General features: G+C 41.0%; 2 protein-coding genes and 1 pseudogene across 7 annotated transcripts in view; 2 read left to right on the top strand and 1 right to left on the bottom strand.

Annotated features, from left to right (window-relative positions):
* Window positions 1-4,206, bottom strand: part of Prepl (prolyl endopeptidase like) — a 36,069-nt gene extending 31,863 nt beyond the window's left edge. The window contains exons 1-2 of one of the 3 annotated variants that reach the window (XM_036170654.1): window positions 3,859-4,206; window positions 2,100-2,618 (exon numbers count right to left, since the gene is read on the bottom strand). In XM_036170654.1, coding sequence (XP_036026547.1) covers window positions 2,100-2,300 — 201 coding nt within the window. In that variant the 5' untranslated portion in view covers window positions 2,301-2,618; window positions 3,859-4,206. The remainder of the gene's footprint in view (window positions 1-2,099; window positions 2,619-3,858) is intronic. The other 2 variants (XM_036170656.1, XM_036170655.1) reach the window with 2 other exon arrangements.
* A 121-nt stretch (window positions 4,207-4,327) lies between these two features.
* Window positions 4,328-22,999, top strand: part of Camkmt (calmodulin-lysine N-methyltransferase) — a 413,989-nt gene continuing 395,317 nt past the window's right edge. For 2 of the 4 annotated variants that reach the window (XM_036170668.1, XM_036170667.1), the window contains exons 1-2: window positions 4,334-4,622; window positions 15,015-15,187. In XM_036170668.1, the coding sequence (XP_036026561.1) occupies window positions 4,485-4,622; window positions 15,015-15,187 (311 nt within the window). In that variant the 5' untranslated portion in view covers window positions 4,334-4,484. Of the gene's footprint in view, window positions 4,623-15,014; window positions 15,188-22,999 lie in introns of all 4 variants that reach the window. The other 2 variants (XM_036170665.1, XM_036170666.1) reach the window with 2 other exon arrangements.
* LOC118572079 lies at window positions 11,484-11,584 on the top strand (annotated as a pseudogene).

Here is a 22,999-nt window from a genome sequence, read left to right as displayed (position 1 = left end):
TGCCTTTCATTTCTAATGTTAGTCCCTCCTCTTCCTGGACTTCTTACATTTCAGAACGTTTTGACAGAGTAGTTTTAGCGCCTGTTCTGGATCTCACTCTGTAGACAACGCTGACTTCGAACTCACAGAGATCACGAAGGCTGGGATTAAAAGTGTGTGCCGCTGTCGCCCGGCCTTTATGGGGCTATCTTTAAAGAACTTCCTCAGGTCTCAGGGAGCATCGTGAATACACACCCTAGCCTTTGGAACATTCTGTCTGTCAGAGAAGGAATGGTTGATATACAAAAATGCAAGAAAGCAGAGCTACTCTGTCAGGGGAGGAAGCTCCTGAAGAGCTTCTGTTTGCAAAGCCGCCGCCGGTCAGGTCAGTTTCGAGGAGCCGGAATGCATGACAAAATTAAAAGTTGCCTCAGAGACAAATGGCTTCCTTAAGTGACAACCTTAGCGTATGAGCTAATCTCGCAGCTGCTACTCCTGCTGACTATTTGTAAACCAAGACGAAATGACAAAACGTTCTAATCGTGGTGCAAAATGAGGCAACCAAAGGCATAGTGCAGTAGGGAAACCTGTAAACCTTATGAGGATAGAGTACAGTAAGTCTACATTAAAAACCAAACAAAACAGAAAAGGAGAATGGAAAGTTTCTAAGGGTGTGAGGTTAAGAATCGTAGAGCCAAGCCAAATGCCGAAGGAAAGCAGTTTAAAAGACTACAGAGTGAGATCCAGAACAGTTATAAGCTACATTGAGGATCCCTAAAAACATTAGCAAAATCAAACAAACCAAATAAAGAAAAGGTAAGTATTGTGTGCTTCTGCTCATCCAAAATAGAATAGGCAAATTCATAGATATAGGAAACAGATTAGGTGACCCAGGGCTGAGGGAAACATAAACTAAGAGGTATAATTTGCAGTAATTTTAGGTATAATATTCTAGTAATTTTAGAAAGCTACATTTTTACAACATATTTGCAGGCACAACATCCTAAGATCAATCAGTTTTTATGATCTACATTTTTATATACTTCATTATAGTTCGACAGATTCACATACATTCTTTTGTACTCATATTGGCTACAGATATTTGAGTTTGAAATAATAACAATAATGAGGGATATTTTGGGAGAGGGTCATATGGTAGGGTTTTGGAAAATGCGGTGATAGCTGTATTGCAATACCGTGACTGTAACTAACACCACTGAGTTCCACACCAGAAGTGGCTAAAATGGTAACTTTGAAAACATATAATTTACCACAATGAGAGGAAGCCGAGACAGACTACAAGAAAAAAATCACCATGCAAGGAAATGATAAAAGAACTCTAGAATATTGTAAGGTCAACGACCTCAAGTGTGGTGTAGGGAACCTCAGGAGCACAATTATAAAGGAAAGGATACCTGTCAAAGAAGCAACAGGGTAAACAGCCTAATTTCAAGTCAAGTATGATGACCATGTAACGTGACACCTTAGGGAGACCACTTTTGAGAGGACAGAGGACTATTAATAACTGCAGAGGGACAACAGGTGTACAGTGGGCCTGTCTCAGGCAAACCGGAACACGAAGCTACTCTCTATATAACTGAAACCAGTTTCTCAAGGTTGAATTCAAGTCCGCAGTTGGGGGTCTGGCAGAAGTGTAACAGTATCTTCTTGAGGAACACAAGTTATGAAAAACGCATGGTAGTTTTCCATTCTTTTTATAATGAAACAATAGACAACTACATGGCATTTATTGAAGTTTACAGATCATACAAGAATTAGCAGCTAATAGGTTTTACTAAGAGGTATAATTTGTAGTAATTTTAGGTATAATATTCTAGTAATTTTAGAAAGCTGTATTTTACAACACATTTGCAGGTACAACGTCCTAAGACCAATCAGTTTTTATGAATCTACATTTTTATATACTTCATTATAGCTCGACAGATTCACATACATTCTTTTGTACTCATATTGGCTACAGATACTTGAGTTTGAAAAAAAAAAATCTTAAAACCAAATTAGAATTACTGAGAAAATTAGTAATGAATATCTTACCTATTATTTGTGAACTAAAATTAATATTAATGAACTAGAAATAAGTTAACTTAAATAGTCCATACCTTACATGAGAAGCTCCGACTTGGGATGTTTCTTGCTAATTCTGATATCTTGGGTTTATTTTGCAGGTGATACTTTTCCAATCTTATTCTATTGTAATAATGACCAGCGGAGTTATAGTAACTCTGTTTCTGCATGCACTTCCCAGGGTGAGGGATACTATACGTCAAAGCTCGGAGAAATAATCTGGTCGTCTGCTGCATGGTAGCAAAGTCCCTGGTTTTTTTTTTTTTTCTCCCTTCACATGAATGATTTCATATGTATAATCATACAATGATAGGATCTCAGAGCATTTGAGATCACCACATCTTATCCCTCCCCTTTGGGGGTCATGAGCCCCGTAGGTTACAAATAATTCCAGACATCTGATAAGTTAGGTTAAATAAATGGAAAAACTTGTATAAGTTAAAGTTCATTCAAATCATACTTCTTGGCAGGTTTGACTTAAACATGTCATCTGTAAGGTCATTTTTACTAGGTTCAGGCTAAGCAGCAGTGATTCTGGTGCACATATGGACAAACTAAAACAAAAAACAGAAAACAAGAAACAAAATAAAAATTTACAAATAAGTAAATGGACTTAATGGGAAGCTCAGGAACTCTGAGGGTGTTCAAAAGCGAAAAAGGGGGTTTATCTTACATAATTTTGGGCATATCATTGGTTTGTAAGTGAAAGATAAATCGGGAAAGCCTGAATTAATTAATAATTATATTATTAATTAATTAATATTTGTTGAGTGTTAGCCAGGTGCCAGATACTTTTCATCTATTCGTCTAACTTTAGCTTCATATATTCTTGATGAAGACGCTAAAATGCTGTTCATTTTACAGGTGACCCAACTGTGGCTCTGGGAAGCTCAAGAAATCTCCCCAAGTCACCTGTTACAGCAAAAAGTCCAATTGGTCTGGCGCCTCATCTTGTACATGAGTTATTGGACTTAACCACAAAAGCATAAAAAAAAAAAAATTAAACCCTGCAAGATGCACAAATAAAATGCAGAGTCATCTGTGGTTTAAGCTGAAAGGTAAGTTCATTGTAACTACTATAGCCAGACACCCTGGTTCAGGCTTTGGGCCTTGCATCTGGATCTCAATTTCATCACTTGTAAAACAAAAAATAACCACACCACTTACTTTCTGGGGTTGCTGCTTGGTAACAAAACCAGACAATTTGCACAAGTACCTGGCACACAGTAACCACTCAACAAAAGGCTTTTTTCCTATATTAGCATAGGAATAATTTAGGTCTGTTGAACACTGTTGAGTACAATGAGAGAATTCTTCTGTAACATGTTCCTTGGTAGCACAGAAACACCACGGTCAGGTTTTTTTTTTTTTTTTTAAACCACAGATCCGATCAGCTATGACGCCCCCTCCCCCCTTAATCTTTTATGTCGCAGCAAAATAACGGACCAGTGGAGCAGCAGCCTAGAAGAAAAATAACTCTAAATCGCTTAAGGTGTCCCCATATCCTCAATCTATTTATCCACCATGTGCATGGGAAGACAGCGTGCAAGGATGGCGATAAGCGTGGGGAAGACAAATGGGTTGCTCCCAGGAGAACCTATTCGTTTCCCTGTGCAACTGTGCATCCCAGGGGTGTGGTAGTTGGTCTCGGGGCATGAGGGAGTGGTACCAGTTCCCACGCATAGAAGAGACAGGGCTCAGAAAGGGGACCAGGGAACCGAGGAACGGCTGCAAGGAAGGTGGTGGGGAGAGGAGTTAGGAAAGGGGGCCCTCCGGCAACCCTCCCATACGTACGCAAATCGAAAGGCAGGCCGGCTCTGGACACAAACGGGCGAAGGCAGAGAAGCCAAACACGAGAACCCGAGGCTCTCAAGAAGCGGGTGCAGTCACCTCGTCCACCCGAAGTCTGCGTTCAGCATCCAGCAAGAGAGACAACCTATCTCGCGCCGCCCAGAGCTAGTTTGCAGCACGCCGGTCTACGTAACACCAATCCAGCCGGAGAGCGAAGCACATTTCGCCATCTTTATTACGGTGGTGGAGGTGTGGGATTTTCCTCTTTTGGATTCACTAGTCTTAAAGGACACCCGTCTTTTGGCTTTTTGGTATTCCGGCGAGCAAGTGACGAAGTGCGGAAGAAGAAAACAATGAGGAAAGCCCTCCCGGTCACTATTTCACAGTTCCCTCCCGCTCCGGCTCGCCCTCACTAAAGATGGCTACCAGAAAACTGGTGCAATGACGTGACGCCGCGGTCCTGGTTGCCAAGGAGACGCGAATACCGGAAATGCGGAACTCGGGGAGGGCGCACGCAAGGGCTGTGGGCCAGCAGCCGGGCGTCACAGGTCCTGACAGGGAAGAAGTTGGCAGGTCCTGACTGGGGAGAGCCGTGGCGGAGGCACCTCCGCGTCCAGGTAGCTCTGGTGATGGAGTCTCGGGTCGCGGCCGCTGAGGCTGCGGGGACTGAAGCAGACGCGGGCGAGGGTCCCGCGATTGGAGGTGCCAGGCAGGGGTCGGTGGTCTCGGTGCCCAAGGGGGCCGCCCGGTGGAAGCTCCTGCGCCAGGTAAGGGCGACCGCTCGCCACCCTTGCCTCTGGCCACTCCCCTCCCAGGTACCAGGCGCTCAGCCCCGGGGCATGACTTCTCCGTGTGCCCGGAGCCAATCGGGAAGCCCCGCCTTGCTTCACTACACCGCTCCTCCGAAAACGGGAAACTGGCGGGGTTGGGCGGTGAGAGCGGGACAGCCATAGCTGAGGTCCCGGGAAACTCACGTCCAAGTAGGAAATCCCTTCGCCTGCCCGCCTGATGGCTGGGACCGCCCCTCCAACCCGCGCGCTCTTCTTTGCGGCCACTTTCCAGTTTGGTTTAACTCCCAGCCTTGGTGTGGTCACCGACCTCCACGGTGCACCCTTTGGTCCTGATGGGAGGGTGACACCGCCCGCGTGTCCGTTATGTATATGAGAGTAAAGGGAGCAGGAGAGGCGACTGACGTTTTTATCTTCTACGTTTGAAGTCATTAGTGGGGATACTCGCTGCCCAAGGTGTATCACCGATGAATCCAAGTGTGTTTGTTGTTGGCTCGTAACTTCCAGTAAAGGCTGTTGTGTTTATAAGTTTCCTCGGTCATTGTGTCCCAGCGATAGACACGTAACTAAGACGGTGGCTCAGAGCACTGAGTTCTTTCTGTGTTATTTTACTTAGCTATTGCCATTCACAAACAACCACGATGTCATATGTCATATATGAACCGCCTGGTAGTTTACTGATATAGGCTGTGATCACCTGCATGGTTTAATGTTGTGTACTTGGGCTATATACCCAGAATTCTTAGATCAGTCGGCTGGCGTGTTCTCACAGTTATGTTAGAAGTATAAGAGAGCCAGAGGCACATTTAAAATCCGTGCTTACACATCCCAGGCTTGGAGTTGGCACACCCCAGCATCTACCCCATGTGTGATCCGCTGGAATGTTTTGAAGGGATTGGTCCTGTGGAACCATAGCCGCAGGATCTCCATGACTTCGGTCGGGCAACAGCAGGCTATGTCAGAGAGGAATGTCAGCGGAGGTCCAGTATCGATGGTGTACCAAAGCCACAGGCCTCAAACCTGACCAACAGCACACTACACAATGAACATTTGCAAGTAATGCTGTTTGGACAACAGGTATACTGCATGATACACAGCAGCTCCCAATGCCACTAAGATGAATGGAGAGGTAATGGAGCAGAGGAAAAGACAATTTTGTTTGTTTGTTTTGTTTTTGAGCTGAGGATTGAACCCAGGGCCTTGCGCTTGCTGGCCAAGTGCTCTAGCACTGAGCTAAATACCCAACCCCAATTTTGTTTTTTAATGATTGTTTTTATCTTACTCTTTTTATTTTTATCTTATCCTTTTTTAGCTTTCCTTTGATGGGGGACACTACTAGAGTGAGGGGTGGATACAGAGGGACTGGGAGATGAACGGGATTGGGATGCATGATATGAAATTCCCAAAGAATTAATAAAAATAAAAGAAAAAAATTGAAATGAAATCCCTGCTTACATGATGACTCTTAACGTGCTGTATTACTTACTTGTATTAGTGTGACAAAAAATACCAGACAAAGCAATTTCAGAAAGGAAGGGTTTATTTTAGTGCACAGTTTGATGGCGCACAGTCCGTCACGGCAGGGAGAGCCAAAGCAGTGGAACAAGAAGCAGCTGGTCACATTGTGTTAGCGCTCAGGAAGGAGAAAGCAATAGGTGAATACTTTTTTTCTATTTATTTAATTTCTTTCTTTCTTTGTTTCTTTCCTTTATTTATTTAGTTCAAGATGCAGCCTGTGAAATGATGATACCACAATTAGAGTGTGTCTTTCCACATCAGTGAACCCTAATCAGGAAAATCTTTTACAGATGTGCCAAGAGGTTAACCTAATATAGATAACTCCTCATAGACATGCTCAGAGACTTCTTAGGTTCCTCAAGTCTTGTCCAGCTGATGATCACTGTAAGACATCACATCACATCACATCACATCGCATCACATCACATCACATCACATCACATCACATCACATCACATCACATCACATCACAAGACTTTTGGCTAAAGGAAGATGCATAACTAAACCAAAAGTCACAGGGTAGGGAAAAATACTCATTTTTGAGGTGTCATGGCAGAAGTTAATTTTTTGCTGTAGCACTTCAGTCTGTCACAATAGGCTAAACATATATGGGCTTTTAGTGAGTGTTTGAAGTGACTAAACCATTCATGTCTCATCTGTATTTGGAGGCAGAAAGCTTGAAGAATCTGATCAGGGTTTGAAATGTGTGACTCTTAAGCTGGGAGTATAACTCAGTAGTAGAAGACTTTGCATATGCAAAGCCCCTAGTTTTGATCTTTACCACTAGGGGAGAGGGGGTTCTTTCTTTTGTAGCACACTTGTGATGTGGGTTTATTTTTGCTTGTTACCCCTCACCACCACACACACACACACATGTAATTTTGTCTTTTGGGACTCCTTAGGATTCTGATGATGTCTTACGGTCCTTTATATTAGCTGTTTAATGCTTACTCTGGAACTCATATTTTAGAGAGAAAACCCATTTGCCTAGTACATTATTGTTTCTAGGTGTTGTGATAAATTGCTGACTTCTGATTCTAGTGCCTACCCTAATAGGTGAGATGTAGAAGTCTGTGTATGATCAGTCGCTAAAGTTACAGGGGGTTTATTTTCCTTTTTGTTGAGGCTCATCTGATAGCAGTGATGATCACTTTCTTCTTCAGGCATTCAGTGTCCATCCAGTTAGGGGCCCTGAAGAAATGATCTGTTTTCCCTAACAAAGAGTTTCTTCCAATTGACATTTTGGCCAGTTGCTGTGCCTAATTAGAATGGAGCTGTTTGGCACATCTGGGCCGTCAGCCTACCTAACAACCCACCAGAATTACATAAAGAAGAGGAGGTGGCCAAAAAGAAGGAAGGCACACACAGACTCACAAACGCCTACAGAATGGAATCATGTACTGAACACTTGGCTGAAGAATCTGATGAGTAGACTGTCTCATAGTCCGTTTAAGCAGGATGCTATGGATTAGACTGTCAGTGTTAACTGAGGCCCTGGATTGTAGGCTCAGGTCTGCTCTTGACTTTGATGAACACTTTACTTAGACATCAGTTTTCTCTGTAAGTGAAGGAATGAGGCTAGTCGTTTCAGACTGTCCCACTTCTGATTAAAATGAAATTATCTTTCTATCTTCTAATCCCAGTTTCCATTGGAATCTCTAGATTTATTGGAATCTGTAGTGACTTTCCATCTTCACCCCTAATTTTTTAAATTTGAGCCTTTTTTTTGCTGGTTTAGGTAGGTTTACCCATCTTATTTATCTTTACAAAGAACCAACTTTTAGTTTGATTGGTTCTTTCTGTAATATTTTTTTATATTTTCAATGTTTCATTCATGTCTATATTGATTTTCATTATTCCTTGTTCTCTAGTACTTTTAGATTTGTCTTTGTTCTTATTTGAGACAGGCTTTCTCTGGGTAGCCCTGACTGTCCTGGATCTCGCTCTGTAGACCAGGCTGGTCTTGAACTCAGAGATCCTCCTGCCTCTGCCTCTTTAGTGCAAGGATGAAAGCTGTGGGCTCCCACCATCCAGCAAGGCTTTTTTTTTAAGGTTTAATTTTTAATTATTTGTATATGGGGGCGGGGACATGTGTACACAAGAGTACATGTGCCTGTGGAGGCCAGAAGAGGGCGTGGATCCCTCGGAGCTTGTGTTCCAGGTCACTGCGAACCACCAAGAAGCTATTTGCAGTTGATAACCTGCTGGGAAAAGAAAATCAGTTATCTCCAATGGAGTGTCACTGGGATATCAACCCACTGTAGGCCAGACCTCACCCGCAAGTAGTTGGCCGACACAAAAATGACTCTATGTTTTTCTTGTGTGCTTTTTCTTTTGTTATTTGTTTTATTAGGTTTTTGTTAGTTTGACTCCTGTTTTTTTTTTTGTTTTGTTTTTTTGTTTTTTCCTTGAGAGAGAAAGAGGACTGGAGAGAAGGCTCAGAGGTTAAGGCTGCTCTTCCACAGGTCCTGAGTTAAATTCCCAGCAACCACATGGTGGCTCACAACCATCTGTAATGAGATCTAATACCCTCTTCTGGCCTGCAGGGATGCACACAGATAGAACATTGTATATATAATAAATAAATCTTGAGAGAGAGAGAGAGAGAGAGAGAGAGAGAGAGAGAACATGAAGTTTGGTGGGAAGGATCTGGGAGGAGTTTGGAAGGGGAAAGGGTATGATCAAAATATACTGTATGAAAAAGAATTTAAATAAAAAAGAATTGAAAAAAAAAAAAAAGGAATCCTCAAATAGCAATGCATGCTTATCTTGGTTAGCCTAAAAATGTTCTTTAAGAAATTATTGAATTGTACATTGTACAATTGTACTCAAAACTCAGTAATTATCATAGAACTGGAAAATCATTATAATCATATTAATTACATCATTTATAATTAAACTAACTAAATAGAAAAATTAGGAACATACACAAGACCATTGTTGGCATTCAGGTCAGCTCCTTAGGGACCCACCCAGCATCCTGATGTCCTCTCTCTCTTCCTGAGTCTGCGCCCACCTCTGCTTTCCTTTCTCTCTTTCTCTCTCTCTCTCCTTTTCTCTCTCTCTTTCCCTCTCTCCCTCCCTCTATTTTCTCTCCCCTCCCCTTTTAATAATAAACTTTCCCGGTGGATGCTGTGCCTGCATGGTGTAACTTTCTATCCTGCCCACTTGGCCACTGGCCGCATGGCGTGTCTCCTCCGCTCAAACTTGCCAATTCCATATCAGCCTTGAGTTGCATCATTAGTTTATTTATTTGATTTAATTTTTAAATTTAATTTAAGTTTTGAGACAGAGTTTCACTGTGTAGCTCTGGCTATCCTGGAGGTCACTCTAGACCAGGCTGGCCTCAAACTCGAGAGATCCAGCCTCTGCCTCCCAAGTTCTGAGATTAGAGTGTGTGTTATTTTGCTCTTTTTTTTGTTCATAATTCCTACCTGCTTAGTTGTTATCCCAAGATTTTAGAAGTTACATTTTCATTTTGATTTAAGTCTAAGAATATTTTGATTTCTACTGAGACTTCTTCAATGACCCTCTGATCATTCAAAAGTATTTTTTGATCTTTAAGTCTGCTTAAGTCATAAGTAATTTTCCACTGTGTTTTTATTTGGTTCATTGAATTTCTGACGTCCAACATTATTATTATTTCTTCTTCTTCTTCTTCTTCTTCTTCTTCTTCTTCTTCTTCTTCTTCTTCTTCTTTCTTGGTTTTTCGAGACAGTGTTTCTCTGTGTAACAGACCTAGCTGTCTTGGAACTTGCTCCGTAGACCAGGCTGGCCTTGAGTGTCGAGATCCGCTTGCCTCTGCCTCCTGAGTGCTGGGATTAAAGGCATGCACCACCACTGCCCGGCTCTATTCTTTTTTTTGGTTTTTCGAGACAGGGTTTCTCTATGTAGCTTTGCGCCTTTCCTGGAACTTGCTTTGGAGACCAGGCTGGCCTCGAACTCACAGAGATCCGCCTGTCTCTGCCTCCGAGTGCTGGGATTAAAGGTGTGCATCACCACCGCCGGGCTTTAATATCTATTTAAGCCATGAGTGGTAGTGCACGCCTTTAATTATAGGGCTTGGGAGGCAGAGGCAGGTGGATCTCTGACTGAGTTCGAGGCCAACCTGGTTTACAATAGTGAATTCCAGGACAGCCAGGGCCACACAAAGAAACCCTGTCTCAAAAAATTAGTATATATGGATATGCATATATATATATATATATTCAATATATATATTTGCAATATATAAACATACATACAACACATATATACAAGGAGTATATATATTTTCCTGAAGAATTCGTCTTCTATGTTGGTAACCTTTTCACCATATTGCTGATTTTTTTTTTTTTTTTTTTGCCAGAGCTGAGGACCGAACCCAGGGCTTTGCACTTGTTAGGCAAGTGCTCTACCACTGAACTAAATCCACAACCCCATTTTTTTTATTTTTATTTATTTATTTTTTTGATTTTTATTGTTCATTTCCTTTTGTGTTGCTGACTTTCTTCTCCAGATCCTGGATTGAATTTTTCTGCTTGTGTCTTCTTTGATATCACTATCATTTTTACTAGTAAACTTTTGAAATCTTCACCCAACATTTTATCTACTTCAGTATCTTTGAATTCAGTGAGGAGTTATGATGTGGAAGTCATGCTGCCTTGCCTTTTAATATTTTTGATGTTGCTGTGATGTACTTTGTAGAATGTTGCTTTGAATGTCTCTTCCAGTTGTGTTTGGAGATGTTATTAAGCAGTCTACTCCTGGAGCTCAATCTTCATTCTGTCTGATGAGGAGAAAACAAATTATAACAGCTGCAAACTGTAAAAGATATAAAAATTGATTAGGAGGCCACCAATACATTGACAATGACTATATGCTAAAGACTAAGAAAACTACTCTGAAGTTATACATTTAGGGTAAATGTTTTCCTTTTTGTTTTGTTTTGTTTGAGACAGGGTTTCTCTGTGTAGCTTTGGAGCAAGTCTTGGAACTCACTCTGTAGACCAGGCTGGCCTTGAACTCACAGAGATCTGCCTGCCTCTGAGTGCTGGGATTAAAGGTGTGCGCCACTATTCCCTGCTCCATTTAGGGTAAACTAGAAATACAAAGTGACTAGGAAAAGGAAGGAGGAAAAGTGCAGGAAAGAGGAAAACAGAGAGAAACTGAGTTCAATAAACAGAAAGAAAGAAAAGGGGTGTGCAGAAAGTTACGAGGAGAAAAGAAAAAGTATCAGGAGAAATGAAAAAGATTCCCAATAATGGGAAAATTGGAAAATAAAATTTAAGAAGGGGAATAAAAATACGAATTTGAAAATAAACAACGTAAGAACTCCTTTAGGTGAAGTCAGCAGCACATATGTCATTGGAATGACACAGTGATGATTAACATGGACCCTGAATAAGGGTGATACACACATTGGAGAAGTTTTCTGTATTTGGGAGGGAAAAAAAAGCAACGGCAAAATACTCTAAATGACCTTCAGAGAGTGTGAAAAAGGGGTTGGTGAGAACACAGAAGACTTAAAAAACAAAAGATTTGCTTTGGGGCTGGAGAGATGGCTTAGCTGTTAAGAACACTGCCTGTTCTTCCAGAAAACCGGGTTTGATTCCCAATACCTACATGACTGCTCACTACCATCTGGAACTCCAGTTCCAGGGGGTCTTTTACCTTCTCACCTCCACAGGCACCAGGCATACACCTGGTGCATCGACATTCATGCAGGCAAAATACCCATACACATAAAATAAAGATGAGAAGGGGTTGGGGATTTAGCTCAGTGGTAGAGCGCTTGCTAGGCCCTGGGTTTGATCCTCAGCTCAAAAAAAAAAAAAGAGAGAGAGAGAAAAATGAAAAGATCCTCCAGAAATGGAAAAAAAATGAGATGACTGTATGAAGCACAGAAGAAATAATGAGTCGTTGTAAAAACATTGCCAAAGAATGCGATGAAAAAGCAGGAAGTACAGGGTGCAGAACAGGAAGAAGGATGTAGGAGCAGCTTCTTTTTTGGGTCCCCTAGAATTGGAGACTTGTGGTTATATGCAGAGAGATGAAGGGTGCAGGAGGTCGTAGTGTCAGCCAGACCTCTAGGCTCTTGGTTGTACCATTTGGAATGTTGCAGAATGGTTGCAGTTAAACCTCTAGGCTTTTGGTTATGTCTTGAAAATTATTATGGTCCATCCTTAATAATCTTCTTCCCAGGGGCCCGGAAGAGAAGCTACGAGAATAATCTGTGGGAAATGAATCTAAGTTTACCGAGCTCTTAGTCCGTCTGCTTTATTCCTCTGGGATGAAATCCTATCTACACAGCTTCAGTTCTGTTCTCGTGCCTAGCTCCTTTCTTGCCTGATTTCTCTCTGCCTTTATCTGTTGTCCCCTCTAAGTTCTATCTTAATTCTCTCATCTTAGATCATTTGCCCCATCTTGGTCTTTCTTCTCTCATTCTTCCCCATCTGGCTCTTCCTTATCTTCCATCTCATTCTAGTTCTCCATCTAGTTCTCCAGTCAAAATCCTCTCCAGTCAAAATTTTCAAAATCCTCTCAAATTTCCTCTAGTCTCTGAGGTTTATAGTTATACACCCATGCAATAGCAGGGCTCTAGCTAAAGCAAGGTCACCAGGCTTGAATTCTCACAGGGTCATAAAGGCAGACAAGAGTTTTCCTCAGGCAGTGACCCTCAGGCTTTCTTTTACAACCCAAAAGGGGGGTGGTAAAGGAGAAGGTCAACTGAGAGCCAAAATCGGTTATTATATCAGAAAAAGGGATTTTATGTGCTCAAACTACATTCCTAGAGGTGGTTAGGTAAATGTTAGGAGTCTATAATGTTAGTATAAATACCACTAAGGCTGTATAAGAAAGGAGGGTCTGAGCTTAATTTACCTTAATTCAGGAGATCGTTTGGCCTTGGATGCTTGATAGGTATTTCAGATAAAACATACTGTTAGGAGTTCTTGGAAGCATACATAGCATACAAGAAAATCATTGCAGGAATTGACTAATGTATATACAAACGCTAAAATATCACCAAGACTTCTTAAGCCATGGCTTGACCTTTGGAAAAGTCCTCAACCTTCCCAAGTAGCAGCTTTTGTGATAATAGCTGAATTCCACTACATTTACCTGTGACTTGCAGCAGTTATGAGCATGGCAATGCAGGGGTGGTGGTCAGTTGAACCTCTAGGCCCTTGGTTATATGCACTGGGAATACTGTGTTTTGATTGTTTTGTATTGAAGTTATCTATTAATACATTATCTCATATTCAGATTGGTTGCTAGGTCCTACACACACACACACACACACACACACACACACACACACACACACACTCTAGCCTCATCTTATACAATTCCTTCCATTTCTCCAAGGGGTCTCACATTGTTTTAGTAGGAAATAATATTTAGAGACAACAATTTGGGCATTGAGCATCCTAATTTCTACAAGTTTGGTCATTGAACTTTTCAACGGTGGTTTTATATATATACACACACACATGCACACATATATACACATATATTTAATTGTAAGGCAGGAAATATAAGGCTTCATTAGTTTGTATTATACTTCTGTTTGGATGTGGAGCTGTAGGGTTTTTGCTAAAATTCATTAATCTTACAGCTCTCTCTTCTTTCTCCATGCAAGGAAAACTAACACCAGTAAAACTAGTCATTTGATTTATTCTAAAACAAATAAACACTTGTACACACATGTGCACACACACACACACACACACGTGCTGCACAGGCACACATACATATACACACATGTGCACATAAATATGCTGTCATACACATAAATGTACACACACACACACACACACACACACACACACGCCATATGACACACCTGCTCCAGTCCTGGCTGTTAAATGTGTTTCTTATCTTCTCAGTCCCTTCAGTTAACAAATGCTCAGGAGAAAAGTGGATATGGAAGCCTTGTTAACCAGACCATGATAAATGAAGACCACATGAGAACAGGAATAGGCAGAGTGCTCGAGAGGTCCCCAGAAATCCACAATGATACATCCTCTGTGGAATGCTGGCAATGGTCGAGAGAAAGCCTGATCTGACCTGGTCTGGTGATCAGATGGCCAAACACCCTAATGGTTGTGCTGGAACTCTCATCCAATAACTGATGGAAGTGGATGCAGAGATCCTCAGCCAGGCCCCAGGTGGAGCTCCAGGAGTCCAATTGTCGAGAAAGAGGAGGGACTGTAGGAGTGTGAATTGTTGAGACCAAGATTGGGAAAGCACAGGGACAAATAGCCAAACGAATGGAAGCACATGAATTATGAACCAAAGGGCTGTGGAGCCCCCAGCTGGATCAGGCCCTCTGGATAAGTGAGACAATTGAATAGCTTGAACTGTTTGGGAGGCACCTAGGCAGTGGGACCTGGGACCTGTCCTTAGTGCATGAGCTGGCTGTTTGGATCCTTGGGCTTACACAGGGACACTTTGCTCAGCCTGGAAGGAGGGGACTGGCCCTGCCTGTACTGAATCCACCAGGTTTAAATGAATCCCCAGGGGAGTCTTGGCCCTGGAGGAGATGGGATTGGAGGGGAGGGGCTGGGGGAAAGGTGAGGGCGGGGGTGGAGGGGGGAGGATGGGGGAACCCATGGCTGATGTGTGGAATTAAAACACAAATATAATAAATAGAAAAAGGAGGGGGAAAAAAGCCTTGTTAACTCAGGATTTCCCTCCTCTTTAAGATACCAAACTGTTAAACTGTTAGCATCCTCACTGCTCTCCAGTGCCTTCTGTCTTTCTCCTTGTGTTCAATAGGACATTAGTCTGAATAATCTAACCCAGTATTATTGGAAACTCAATTTGTACTACTTGTATACTATAACTCCAATATTTGCTTTTATTTCAAAGGTTCTGAAGCAGAAACAGCTGGATGACTGTCTGAAACATATATCTGTGAGAAGATTTGAATCGTTTAATCTATTCTCAGTCACAGAAGCCCAAAAAAGGGAAACTGAGGAAGAGGCTGGTGTGTGGATCCAGTACACAAGCATCCTTTATCCTGAATACAGTATCTCCTTAAGGTGAGCACAGTTCTTCTAGGAAACACGTGCGCTAGGAGTGCCCCGTGTGCCTGCTGTGACTTTGCAGCAATCTTTATTAGAACTCAGCTTTGCAACTTGATGTTGGAAAATCATGCTGCCTTAGACAGACTCTCTGATGCTTCTATTTCATAAAAAAACAACAACAATACACAAGTATCAAATGAAAGCAACAACTTTAAAAAATACTTTTGAAGCCTTCTAAAAAGATAAGCAATTTGGTGCAAATCACTTCATGGGAAGATAGTCTCATTGTAGTTTAGCTCATTGCTACTTTATATCTAAAAACACATTTTATATTTATCGTGCATAAATGTCATTTATCATATTGTTTGGAAGTCTGTACTCTTGCAAAAATCAATATTTGATGAGGATGTGTTTGTTTACTATCTTGTTAGTGTTCTACTGCTGTGAAAAGATACTATGACCAAGGCCACTCCTATAAAAGAAAGCATTTAATTGGGGGCTTGCTTACAGTTTCAGAGGGTTAGTCCATAATCATCATGGTGGGAAGCAGACAGGCATGGTGCTGGAGCAGTAGCTGAGAACTTTATATCTTGATCTGCAGGCAGTAGAGAGAGAGGAGGGGAGGGAGGAGAAAGGGACACAGAGAGACACTGAGAGACAGAGAGAGGGCCTGGAATGGGCTTTTGAAGCCTCAAAGCCCACACCCAGTAATACACCTCCTCCAAGTCCACACCTCCCAATCCTTCTCAAACAGTTCCACTGACCCAGGACCAAGCATTGAAATATGAGCCTATGGGAACCATTCTTATTCAGACCACCACACCTAACTGAGGCTCAAACTTTATGCAATGCTTTTAAGTAAACTCAGTACTTTTAGAAACATTAAAAAAACTTTAAAAGAAATTTTGCTACCTACACTGAGTCTTGCTGTTTTGTCAGACAAGAAAAATAATTCATTTAAGGAGAAATTGGGCTGCAAACAAGGGGTGCATTCAACTATTCTCTCGGCATTTGATTATGACAAAAAAGCCAAGTTCTTTGGAGCGGAGAAGACTGAAAGTAAAAACAGAATTTTCCCAGACTGTGCTTCAAGTAGTAGTTGTCTGAAAATCAAGCTTTGGTATTTTTTCCCATTCACGTTTTGTCATTCTCTGAAAAGAACCAGAAAAATAGGAGCAGGAACTGTAGCTGAAGATACCGGTCTTCTGAGAAGCATGCAGACTGTTGTAGTTTTTAAAATAATTTGAACAGAGATAAGAGATTTGCTAACTGAAGTGACAAGACTCCACTTTTCCTGAATGAATTCTCCCTCCTGTTTATATTCTGGCGTTTTGCAATAACACTGTAGTTGTCTTATAAAAATCTGCCTTTTGTGACGTTTCACATTTTGGGGGTGGAGGGTACACTTTCGTATCAACTGTAAGAAGAGCCAAGAGCTTGAGTGGAAGTGTGACTGAATGGCCTAGGTGAGGCCAGGAACGATGTGGTGAGGGTATTGTCATGAAGGATGTCTGTTCATAGCACTTTGGTTAATGTTTCTGAATTTTCAAAGGTGCCACAATAGTCAAACATTCGGGTACTTGACTAGGATGGGTGTGAAAGAACAGATTTAAGGATCTGGTTTTTAAATACTTGTTTTATTGACAGCAGGAATTAAAAGACACAAAGTTAGTGATTTTTTAATTTTATTTATTCATTCATTCATTCATTCATTTATTCATTCATTCATTCATTCATTTATTTATTTATTTATGTTTTTCAAGACAGTGTTTCTCTATGGAGTTTTGGTGCCTGTCCTGGATCTTGCTCTGTAGACCAGGCTAGCCTCAAACTCTACCTGGCTCTGCCTCCCAAGTGCTGGGATTAAAGGCATGTACCACCACCACCCGGCAAAGTTAGTGATTTGAGAGCTTGCCTTTACATTCATTATGAAATTCTAACTAGAGTACACCAGTCATTGTTTTTGTGGTTTTTTTTTTTCTTTTTTTCTTTTTTTCTTTTCTTTTTTTTTTTTTAAGAAGGGTCTCACTATGTAGCCCCTGGCTGGCCTAGAACTCACTATGCAGATAAGGTTGGCTTTGAACTTAACAAAGACCCACCTGCCTCTGTCTCCTGTGTGTGCTGATATGAAGGCATCTGTCACCATACTTGGCTACTTTGTGTTTTGATGTAGATAATCTCTTTAGTCCTTGCTCAGAAAGGAAAGTACATTACGTATTACTAAGTGCCTGGTAATGAGCTAGGTGCTTTGATAGTTTCTGTTTTCTGGAATCTTTATGAGAAGTCTGGAAAGTAGTAATGAAGAAGATTACCACCTAGAAGATAGTGTGTATAAATGAAAGAGCCAGAAAACCAGAATGATTCAGTCTTCAGGAATAAACTTCAAAAGCTATTTTCCTGCATCTTCTTGTGATAAAAGACAGAGTAAGTTGGAGCAGGAATAATTTCCTGACTTCTCAATGCCCAGTAATTTTGGCCACGGAGAATGTGATATTTTCCTCTCTTGAATCTTTACCCATAAGGCCTTGTTATCCATCCCATGGTGATAATCTAATATATTCTTGGCTAGTGTATGAACTGAACTTTTCCCAATAACATGGTTCTTTATAAAATACTTATTTTTGAAAGAATAAATATAAATGTCTCTCTAGAATTATGACATGGAGTTTTAACCGAGCTAATGTTTTGACCTTGAAGGTTGCCAGTTCTATCTCTTTTTGCATTCTCTTTAGTATCCTTCTCCATTAGCAAGCAAAAATAACAATACCTTAAGTACACTGAATCCACAGTAGGACATGGGCTTCAGTACAGCTATAGTAACACTGGTAATGGCTGACAGTTGACGTCTGCTAGGTGACATCCATGTTAGGAGTGGTTCCTATGTGTTAGCATCTTTAATGAATACAGTAGCCAATTTAGGTGAATAGTATCAACACCTACATTTCATAAAGGAGGACTAATCTGGTTGAGGTCATCCTGTAGTTAGAGTTTTCCTGCCTGGCCCACCATCAGGACAAATCTCTCTCACCTGCCAAGCCCATAGACTCTCAGAACCAACCAAGTAAACACACAGAAACTTATATTGCTTACAAACTGTATGGCTGTAGTTAGAGTTTCCTGCCTGGCCCAGTCAGGACAAATCTCTCTTACCGGCCAGTCCCACAGTCGCTCAGACCCAACCAAGAAAGCACACAGAAACTTACATTGTTTAGAAACTGTATGGCCATGGCAGGCTGCTTGTTATCTACCTTTTCTATCTTAAATTAACCCATTTCTGTTAATCTATACTTTGCCACATGGCATGTGGCTTACCAGTGTCTTTACATGTTGCTTCTCATGGCGGCGGCTGGCGGTGTCTCTTCCAACCTTCTACTTCCCAGAATTCTCTACTCTCTTGTCCCGCCTATACTTCCTGCCTGGCCACTGGCCAATCAGAACTTTATTTACACAGAGCGATATCCACAGCATATGGCCGTGGCAGGCTTCTTGTTATCTACTTCTTCTATCTTAAATTAACCCATTTCTATTAATCTATACTTTGCCACTTGGCTTGTGGCTTACCAGTGTCTTTACATGTTGCTTCTCATGGCCACAGCTGGCAGTGTCTCTCTACCCAGCCTTCCATTTCCCAGAATTCTCTTCTCTCTTGTCCCGCCTATACTTCCTGCCTGTCCACTGGCCAAACAGTATTTTATTTATACAGAGCAATATTCACAGCATCACATAGCTGATCATGTAGTTATTTGTGCCTCTATTTAAACCAGGTAATCTGTTTGGACAGTTTTTACTTTACACAAGTAGTTGTAGACATGGTACAGTGACTTCCTTGTGACTTTCCTCTCGCCATCCCTAGATAACCTCTCTGGAATGGACATACGGCCTGTACTTTAAGCTTCTCCATAATCCTGACTTGTAGGAACTGGAGCCTAGGTACAATGATTTCCTCAGTGATCTTTGTGATTACCAACTGGCTGCTTTATGTATGATCCTGCTTGCTGAAGAGTTTTCCTGAAATTACCAGAGGAGCCCAGATGGAAGATTTTTGCCTGAAGCAGTTCATTCTTTCCCATTACAAATTTTGTTCATGTTTTCACCTGTTTACTATTTTTGTTCATTTTCTTTTATCTGAAATATGAATTCCACTCTTATTTTTTTCTATCTCATATTAGCACTTTCAGCCTGTTTTTATAGGATTTGTTAACAATATTATCTGCTTTATTCAGTATTGAGTGATGGATATTCTGAAGTAGTTTTTTTGTTTGTTTGTTTTAATACAACAGCCCAAAAGAATGGAGTTTTATTTATTTATTTATTTTTGGTTTTTCGAGACATGGTGTCTCTGTGTAGCTTTGCGCCTTTCCTGGAACTTGCTTTGGAGACCAGGCTGGCCTCGAACTCACAGAGATCCACCTGGTTCTGCCTCCTGAGTGTTGGGATTACAAGCGTGCGCCACCACTGCCCAGCTAAGAATGGAGTTTTAAAAGTAATTTTAAGTAAAGCACTACACACACACACACACACACACACACACACACACACACACACACACACACACACACACACACACACACACACACACACACACACACAATTACATGTAATTAATTTTTTTGAGACAGAGTCTTATTATGTAGCCCTGGCTGGCCGGGAACGAGCTATGAAGAACAGGCTGGCCTGGAACTCAGAGATCCACCTACTTCTGCCTCCCATTCTACATGTGTCAAAGTTTGTTAAATACAACATTATGGAATGATTGGAGGGAAAAAAAGAGAAATACTTTTAGGTAAATTCTGACCCACACATGTCTATTAGTGTCTTGTATATAAACGGAAATATAAGCTGTGCTCTCCTCAAGGAGCTCACTATATGGAAGCTGAGACAGCAAGGAGAGTGAAGGACAGCTAAGCAAGCAGCCCGAGAGCTGCCACCACGTGGTGCACAACTGATTACTAAATAATTAAAACTTAACACGATCACCTCAGAGGTGCTTTTCCTGGAAAGCACTGAGGGGCTGGAGCTTAAACTAGATCTAGAAGTAATGGAAGGTTCTGGAAAAGGGAGAAATCATTCCCAATGAGAACAAGGCATCACGAAATAGGTAAGATGAAAATGTGCAAGGCAGAGTGATCCAGGCTCCTGAGCAGGCCATCTCGGTCCCTAGGGAGAGGGTCCTGTAGGCAGAGTGTTTGGTTGTTACACACTCCCACAGACCATCAATGTGAGCCCACTTTCTCTGTCTCGCTCCCTGTCACCCAGAGTCCCTGGCACCGCTCAACAGAGGGCACAGGGTGACTCTTGGCATGAAGTAGTTTTTTTTGTAAAACCTCACTTTCAGGGTCTGTTGTCTCCCCTAGTCCTTGGCATGGGGGAGAGTCCTTGCTCTCCCCAACTTAGTTAAACCTCCTCGTACCTTGATTTCTAGCTAGCCCTTTGAAGTTTTATTAGACTCAATATAAATGCCAATGAGAGTAAATAATTAAACAATTGTGAATTTCAAAGTGCTTAGTAGTTGTTTATATTACTAAGTTATGTAAATTATCAAACTAAAACTTTGACCATTATTTTCTCTTAGCCTTATATAATGGTACTTAAAATGAAGGATAATTAAATTGTCATAGTAACTTTTCTTTCCTCTTTTTTTTCTTTTTCTTTTTTTTTTTGAGACAGGGTTTCTCTGTGTAGCTGTGGCTTTCCTGGATCTCACTCTGTAGTCCAGGCTGGACTTGAACTCACAGAGATCCACCTGTTTGCCTCCCGAGTGCTGGAGTTAAAGGCCCAGCTGGAACTTTTCATGAAAAGCAAACTTTTGGGCTCTTAGACCCTTGGCTAGAGTGTGAAGTCCCCAGGGTCTGTCGTCTCGGCTGTGTCTTTGCGAGTGGTCCCTCTTTGGAAGTGTAGAGACTGAGGATGAAAGTGAGGTTTTACTCCCACTCTTGTCTTCCTGGTGCTTTGCTTCTTACAGAACTTTACAGACCCAACTATTGCTATTAGTGAGTAGCATATAGAAATGCATGGCAGACCAGAACGTGCCTTCGCTAAAATATTTTTATTAAAAATTACCTCCACCCTGTGTTATAAGCTGTAATTCATTATTGCATAGAACTTACTATGTAGATAGTAGGTATTGTTCCCATACCTTATTTTTTAAATTAATTTTCCCATGGCCAATTTAGATACTTTGGAAGTTTTAAAATGCTTCCAATTATATGTGGAACCATACATACCAGAGTTATTAGTTTATATATGTATACATGTCCTATTATATATGGAACCATACATGTCAGAGTTATTAGTTTATATATGTATACATGTCCTATTATATACGGAACCATACATGCCAGAGTTATTAGTTTATATATGTATACATGTCCTATTATATACGGAACCATACATACCAGAGTTATTAGTTTATATATGTATACATGTCCTATTATATATGGAACCATACATGTCAGAGTTATTAGTTTATAAATGTATACATATCCCAGTATATGTGGAACCATACAAGCCAGAGTTATTAATTTATTTTATTAATTTATAAATGTTTGCGTATCTTAAGAAAAGCAAAAGCCGAGAGGCCTGACCCGTCCTTCTGTCTTTGAATTTGACCACTGTTGCTATGGTAATTGCTGAATTAGAAGGCCAGTGCTTGACTTTTGGCTTGCCCTGGAAGTGTAGAATGGGCAAGAAGTCAAGAATGTGGCCTTGATTGTGTTGCCTTTTTAATGCACTAAGTGCACCACCATGAAGTCATATATTGCTCTCAGGGAAAGGAACAGACAATTGAACCCATTACACTACTGAAATTAGTATGTGCCTTCTGAGTGCCAAGTCCACGCTTGTGTGCCAGGAACCGTTTGTTCATGCAAACATGTACGGTAGGTAATCCTTACCTACCTGGCACTATAGGTACCATTTCAATCAACATTTCTTTTCAAAAATTGTAGTTTGGTGTTTGTGAAGTGACATCTCAGTGTGGTTATAATTTGCATTTCCCAGTGGATTTCTGGGGTACTACCTACCCAGTGCTGAGGGCAGAGGCAAGAGTAAGTAGGGGTGGCAGTGAATATGAACAAGATATATCAATGTGTATGTGGGGCACTGTCATAATGAAACCCATCATTTTGTGAATGAACTAAAAAATTAATTTAAATTAATCTCCAGGCCCTGGAGCAATGACTTAGCAGTTAAGAGCACTGGCTGCTCTTTCAGAGGTCCTGAGTTCAAGTCTCAGCACCCACATTGTGTCTCACAACCTTTTAAAATGGGATCTGATGCCCTCTTCTGGTGTGCAGACATGCATGCAGACAAGCCGCCCATGTACATAAAATACATAAACAAACAATCTTAAAACAAAGAACAAATGAAATGAAAAAAAGGCAAGGCTGGCTACTGAATAAATATGATTACTGAATTTATTTAACTATGTAATTTTAATATTAGGAATGGAATTAATAAGAGGAATTAAACAGCTTTTAGTTTCTTATTTTAAGAAGTCTTTATAGGACCTATAAAATATACAGTGTGTATGGAAGATTCAAGTTCACTGAGTCATATTTTCAAGTAACATGTCATAGATGTTGGCTAATTATGACTTAATTTTCAACTTTATCTTAAACTCCATTCATGATTGCTTACGGTAGTTTGCTTACATATGAATACACTCAGTTTCAGTAAATTGAAATGGTGCCTAGAATGTTTTTCAAACTTATCTACATTCCATGTAGATATCTACTAATTTCTTATAAAGTAGATAAGACTTTAAAACCCATTGATTTATATATTTAAAAAAAAGCTCCAAAGTGAGTTGCATGTACAGTCTGTTGT

This window comes from Onychomys torridus, chromosome 21 (genome assembly GCF_903995425.1).
Source record: "Onychomys torridus chromosome 21, mOncTor1.1, whole genome shotgun sequence".
NCBI classification, from domain to species: Eukaryota; Metazoa; Chordata; class Mammalia; order Rodentia; family Cricetidae; genus Onychomys; species Onychomys torridus.
This window is presented reverse-complemented; position numbering and strand designations above follow the sequence as displayed.